The sequence below is a fragment of the Drosophila suzukii genome, chromosome X (genome assembly GCF_043229965.1).
Source record: "Drosophila suzukii chromosome X, CBGP_Dsuzu_IsoJpt1.0, whole genome shotgun sequence".
Lineage (NCBI taxonomy): Eukaryota > Metazoa > Arthropoda > Insecta > Diptera > Drosophilidae > Drosophila > Drosophila suzukii.
Window position 1 is genome coordinate 15,477,612 of NC_092084.1, and position 6,284 is coordinate 15,483,895.

Genomic DNA, 6,284 nt, shown 5'->3' on the forward strand with positions numbered 1-6,284 from the left:
TGGGTATTTAAGATCTATGCAACTGAAGAATTCGCGGTTGAAAGACATTTCATAACTCAATATTATTTTTCATAGTTCAAAACCTTTTTCATACTTTGATAAAAGTTTTTGTTCGATCATACCGGGCTAAAGAATTCGCGGTGACGCCAAAGTAATAATATCGACATTCAATATTTCGAGATTCACGTAGAAAAATCTGGCAGCTTTGTTTGCCTATTTCAAATATATTTAAGAATAATATCATATGAGCCAAAAGAATTCTCTGAAATATCTCAGTAAATAAAGACTGTGCATTTGATCATAACAGACTAAAGAATTCGCGGGGACGCCAATGTTTCGATTTTGATATTCACCTTGAAAAATTAGGGATCATGTCTTAGTAAAATTAGCAAATCCAGTTTACATAACCTTGCTTGACTTACGATTTACAAATGATCATTATTGATCACTTGTAGAAAATTCATATGAGCCTGAAAATTTTGCAATAAAGTCCAATCGCTGTGGTTTCACGTCCTTGAGATATATAGCGACCACTTTAGTAACATTTGCTGATTATTGATATTACTAAACTCGGTAGACAAACATTATTATCCAACTAATATTTTACCATATGAGTAATATCATAAAAAGCTGAAGAATTCGCGTTTATAATAGTTACTAATATATTATCCCTTATTTTCCAGGTTGTTGGCACAGCTGCGGAACTGAAGCTGAAGGTGAGCAGCGAAACGGCTGGCCGCTACTTCTGCAAGGCGGTGGTCAACGGATTTCCCGAGATCGGAGCCGAGGCCACGGTCTATGTGAAGAGAGCCCCCATTATAACATCGCACAAGGTCCAATTCGGCGGTGTTGGTGGCCGCGTTAAGATCGATTGCCTGGCCTTTAGTATACCCAAGGCGGAGCATATCCTCTGGTCGTTCGAGGGCAAGATCATCAATATGAGCAGTGCCGATCCGGATATATACATATTCGAGGAGCACCATTTGCCGGAGGGCGTGCGTGCGGCTCTGATTATCAGGGACAGTAAGGCCACTCATTTCGGGAAGTACAACTGCACGGTGATGAATTCGTATGGCGGTGATTCATTGGTGATAACACTGCTGCGAGAACCGGGAAATATACCCGTACCACTGGTCGTAATGGGCTCCATGTTCTGCGTGGCCACCATCCTGATGATCGTGATGATCATCATTGTGTACAGAAAGCGGCGGAGTAGCAAGAAGCCAATGCCGGCGGATGTCATTCCAGAGGCGTCACGCGGCGGGGATAAACTAAACGAACTGAAGAGTGAGCTGCGATCGAAGGCCTATGATGTGGAGTATTCGGAGGCAGGGGGTGATGGTCTGGCCATCAACCTAACCCAATCCCCAATGCCCGATGTCCAGATGAAGGGCGCCACACTCGGCGTTCCACTCGCCGGACCCGTGAAGTTCGATGAACGATTCTCGGGCGATTTCGGTGGCGATCGCTACAATCGGCAGTGCCACATCAAGAATCTGAAGAATCAGCAGGAGACGGCCTACAAGGGCAGTCCCCAGGCCAATGGCTATGCCCACTACTTTGAGTATGCCCTCGATTATAGTCCACCTGGCGAGGGGGCGGCCGTGGTGGTGGGTGGCGGTGTTGGTGGCGGTGTCGGTGGTGCCAAGGTCAAGAACGGTGGCATGAACTCGGCCACGCTGCCCCACTCCGGCGCCTCTGTGAATGGGGGCGGTGCCGGCAATGGGGGCGGGGCCAGTCTGCCACGCAACCAGCGACACGAACTTCAGCAGTCCCAGCAGGCAAACGGATTTCTCGGTGAGTTAATTGCTAAATTTATTTATTTTCGTTAAAGAAAAAAGTGAATAACACTCCCAAAAGTACAACACAAAATATCGTTTTTAATATTCAGGTTATTCTATTTATAAAAGTCAATAGACTATAGACTTCTATGTATTAAAGCATACTTTTAGACAGCTTTTTTCGAGCCTCTACAAATTTTCATAGCAATACACGTAAAGAAAAATCACAGCCTTTATAAGTTATCTGCATCGAAAAGAACACTCTTTAATACCATCTAGAATAATCATATATACATTTCTCTAAAACTAATGGAATTTCTGAACTTTTGCAGGACAACCGTTACTTCAAAACGGCATCGACAGCCGATTCAGCGCCATCTACGGTAATCCCTACCTAAGGACGAACTCCTCGCTGCTGCCACCCCTCCCACCGCCCAGTACCGCCAATCCGGCGGCCACGCCCGCTCCGCCCCCCTATCATGCCGCCCGCCACGGCCACGCCCACCATGCCAATGGTGGACTGAAGCATTTTGTGGGCGGGGCGGTGATTACAACGAGTCCCGTTGGGAATTTGAATGGTGGAGGCGGCGGGGGCGGGGGCAGTTCGACGCCCATTGGCGGAGGGGGCGTGGCAGCGGGGGGCAGCGTTAGCGGTAGCAGTTCGAATTTAACCGCCAGCAGTAATACCCTGGCGGCCACGCCCCTAGCGGGCGGTGGCGGAAGCAGCGGCCAGTGTGCCCAGAGTCCGTCCGGGCAATTTATACTGTCCAACAATGGAAAAGGACATACGCAAAAAGGACCTCTGGCCACACACGTTTAAATAGGAATATTACCCGCAAAAACTGGCAAAGGCAGAAAATGATATACATATACATAAAGCATTAGCATATCCCATGAATGTATTAAAAAGCAGAACTTCTAGTGTGTAACCATAATTTTTTTTGTCAAAAAATATTAGCGTAATTCTGGCTCAAGTGGTGTTAACTATTTTCGAAAGGGTCTGGCAAGGAATAACCAACTTCTATAAATATCATGGCTGAAATTTTAGCACTAAGGACGATTTTTTTTTTTTTTGTAAATTTGTATCGTACAGATCCCAAGAAAATGGTTAATATTCCTTAAGTAACCATGAAAATATATGTAAAAAATAGAAAAGAAAACAAAAACCGTATTGTGATTTATAGCGTTAATTATTTTATGGCAAAGCTCGATGAGTTTTGGAACAGCAAATTATATCAACTAGTGCAAATCTTAAGCTACTTATCGAGTAAAAAAATCGTATATCAATTAAACACGAAACGTATCGAAAAGAAATGAAACAAAATCATAAACCAACTACAAAACTTCAAAAGTTAATTTTAAACAGCGAGTTGCATACAATTTTAAACAAAACCCGAAAATCAATTCAATTAAATAGAAACATAATTATAACATGCCTGTAGTTAGTTTCAAATAAAAAAAAGGAAAATAAAATGCAAAAGCAGCAAGCAAAAACAATTTTCTAAGCCAAAATTTATCAAATTTTTAGACTTAAATATATATAAATATGAAACATACGAAACAAAATGAATGCAGTGAGAGAAACTTTAAAACTAAGTGCTGTATTTGACCTGTGACCCGGTCAAGAAAAGCCAAAAGTAAATGGAAAGTTAAAACCCAAAACCAACTTTTATATTTTGTCCTTATTTTTTTGCAAAAAAAACAATTTTTTCATTAATACGGGATGATACAGTATTAACACAATTAAAAAATCCCCAAGAAACAGAAACACTTGATAAAAAAATGGCAAATTTGTCAAAATATTATTTTATATATAAATAAAAAAAACCGCCATTATAGTTACCAATTTAAAACTTGATCGGGTTTCAAGGTTCACAGCATCCAGCATCCATGTGAAAACTTCAATATTTTTTGCGTAGACTTTAAGCGAGTAAATGAAAATGAAAATTAAATCAATTATGTAAAGAAACAAATGGAATACTGTATATCGTATATATAGAGCATAAATGTGTATGTCAACGCTTGAATTAAATGACTAGCTAAGATTAGAGAGAGTGTTTGTTTTTTTTTTGTCTGCCTAGAGGTTTAAGCCTATTTATAAACGTAAAAGAAAAGTACATGTAAACAATTTTAAACGTAAAAAAGAAAACTTAAAAAAGCTTAGCAACAATTTGTAAAACATTTGAGCGATCTACCAAAAAACGCAACTAAGTGTAAAGCGTAAAATTTTTAACACGAAATGCTGCCTTATGATTCCTTGTTGGGTTCTTAATTCATTAAGCCAATACTGTAATTACATTTTTTTTTTAAATATACACAAATATACATATTTATCTAAAGTAATACAGAAAATGCTTTAAATGTTCTTCATTTATCCTGATTTATTCACTCGAATCTATTTCTATTCTTTCCTTGGCCCATTTGCGCAGAGCTTTTTAAATGGAATAACGTTCCGAAAATCGGAAATAAAGATGGTGTTACATTTTTTGGATAATTGTCAAACGATTCAATTAAAAGTTCAATTACATAGACGTTACAAAAAAAAAACGATACAAGACAAAAAAAAAGAAAATTCAAATGAAAATCCTATTAAGCCAAGTAAATTATGATAAATGCAAGAAATGTGTATGTAAAGTGCAGAATGCAGAGGAAACGGTTCAGAAAATGAAAACTAAGAACGTATTGCGTGCAAAAAGAAAAGAAAATGAAAATTTAACTTAAGTCGAGAACAACTCAAATTAGTTGAAATAAAAAAGCAAGAAAAAAATAAAATAAAATATTTAAAAATGCTAAAAAAATGAACACTTTTACTCGGGTGGTGGGTTCAAAAATTTTGAAAACAATTGGAATAACTTAATTTAAAACAGGCATTGTTTCAAATTTTTTGTGATTTTACGATATATATACTGCAAATTAAATTGGCAAAATGGCCGACTTTTTGCATTTTTTTCAAACCCGTTTGCAGGAACGTAATCAAAATTATAATAATAATCAAAAATAAAAAGTATGAATATAGTTTAGTGTTTTTCAGTGATTTAAAAAAAATGTGAGTACAGATTGAAGTTGTTTTCCATTGAATCAACAAGTGGAGAACCAGAATTCAGGCCTTTTCAATTCATTCACGCATATGCTTGAAACCCATTTCAATCATTTCTAAAATCTATATATTTTTATATCGAATAAATTACATCGTTCAGCTTTAATATTTAAATTAAATGCAAAAATCATCATAATCAATACAAAACATATTAAATGGCAGGATTTATTTTGAATATGTCTTCTTAGTGGTCTTAGTGGTGAACAACGAAACTAAAATGTATTTTTTTCAATTTCCAATGGCAGAGTATATAAAAATATGATCCATTTTTGCCATATTATTTGCTCATAACCAATAGTATTACTTAGAATTATGAGAATGTCTTCGGGTTTTGATTTCAGTTTTTTATGGCGACTTTGAAGCCTTAAACAGGAGGTCTTGATTCTTGGGAGAGTCTGGAGACTCTAAGTTCAGTTGCTCATCGAACTCCTCAATATCTATGTAAGCATCTAGGAGCCCTTCCGATTCAACCCAATCATCCAGGGAGTTCGGTAGTGCAGCACCAAGAGTCATATTAGCGAAAGAGGTCGTGAGATCATCGAAATCAATGTTACGCCGCGGGGTATCATTGTCTACATCGCAGTCGAGAAGCCGTTCCGCAGCCCTACTTTCTTCACCTAATTTCGAGGAAGATGCCTCCGACATCAGGCATTCCGTTTCCTTTGAGGGTGGAGATTTTAACTTCCTCTCTTCCGACAGCCGCACCCAGTTCTTCCAAGTACGCGATGAACACGTCAGATCGGGATCGTATAAATCCACATATTTCATACAAATGGGCAATTCGGTGAAAGGTGGCGACGGTACTAAAATCGGGGCATTAATGGTTTGAATTATTTATCTAACTTACTAAAGATGGCTTACCACGACGAGAGGAGTTGAGAAGAGGTGTCGGTTGTAAGGATGCATTTATCTCTGGATCTTCTACAGGCATTGCGGCCCTAAATAGAAGAAATGCCATGTGTTAAAGGTACGGAAGGCATTCTGGCTGTTCAGCTTTAAAGGAAAATATATGCCGTTCTTACCTGTCAATAGGCTCTACTGGTTCAGATAGGCGTATGCGCTTGCTCTTGGGCTGCGTTGTCTTCGTGTTTCTATCCATTATGGCAGGACAAGTGTCTACAAGTGCCTCAACCCAATTGTATTAATTTCAAGAGGCGATCTAAATTTTAAGCCGTCAACTTTTTTCACTAAATATATCAGGTTGCTGCGTTAGCAATTGTCGTTCGATAAAACCTATCTGCTGAAAACCAGAGTTGTCACTCTATTTCCTTAAATATCCATGATAATGATATCCTGATAATGAAAAACAAATACTACGTGTGTGTACTTCCGAAAAAATTTAAAACTGTCCACAGCTGTTGGAAAATGTAGGAAGAGACATTTAGGGTCGTTCACTCAATTGGCGC

At 38.5% G+C, this 6,284-nt stretch overlaps 2 protein-coding genes across 2 annotated transcripts in view; one reads left to right on the forward strand and one right to left on the reverse strand.

The window, feature by feature from the left end:
- The window catches only part of kirre (kin of irre), a 46,422-nt gene extending 42,069 nt beyond the window's left edge, over positions 1-4,353 (forward strand). The window contains exons 5-6 of the mRNA XM_036819857.3: positions 684-1,797; positions 2,114-4,353. Of these exons, the coding sequence (XP_036675752.2) occupies positions 684-1,797; positions 2,114-2,601 (1,602 nt within the window). The 3' untranslated portion in view covers positions 2,602-4,353. The remainder of the gene's footprint in view (positions 1-683; positions 1,798-2,113) is intronic.
- A 678-nt stretch (positions 4,354-5,031) lies between these two features.
- LOC108019037 (uncharacterized) lies at positions 5,032-6,084 on the reverse strand. Its single transcript, XM_017086653.4, has 3 exons — positions 5,901-6,084; positions 5,740-5,816; positions 5,032-5,681 (listed from the first exon to the last, which is right to left on the reverse strand). The coding sequence occupies exons 1-3, from the start codon at positions 5,975-5,977 to the stop codon at positions 5,224-5,226; spliced, it is 612 nt and encodes a 203-aa protein (XP_016942142.3). The 5' UTR covers positions 5,978-6,084; the 3' UTR covers positions 5,032-5,223.
- Positions 6,085-6,284: the final 200 nt, after the last annotated feature.

Excerpts from the sequence above, each read along its gene's own strand:
- LOC108019037 (XM_017086653.4), bottom strand. The coding sequence starts at position 5,977 with ATGGATAGAAACACGAAGACAACGCAGCCCAAGAGCAAGCGCATACGC. Across the intron at positions 5,817-5,900 it reads CCAGTAGAGCCTATTGACAG|GGCCGCAATGCCTGTAGAAG; the intron begins GTAAGAACGGCA and ends TCTTCTATTTAG. Across the intron at positions 5,682-5,739 it reads TCTCAACTCCTCTCGTCGTG|TACCGTCGCCACCTTTCACC; the intron begins GTAAGCCATCTT and ends CCCCGATTTTAG.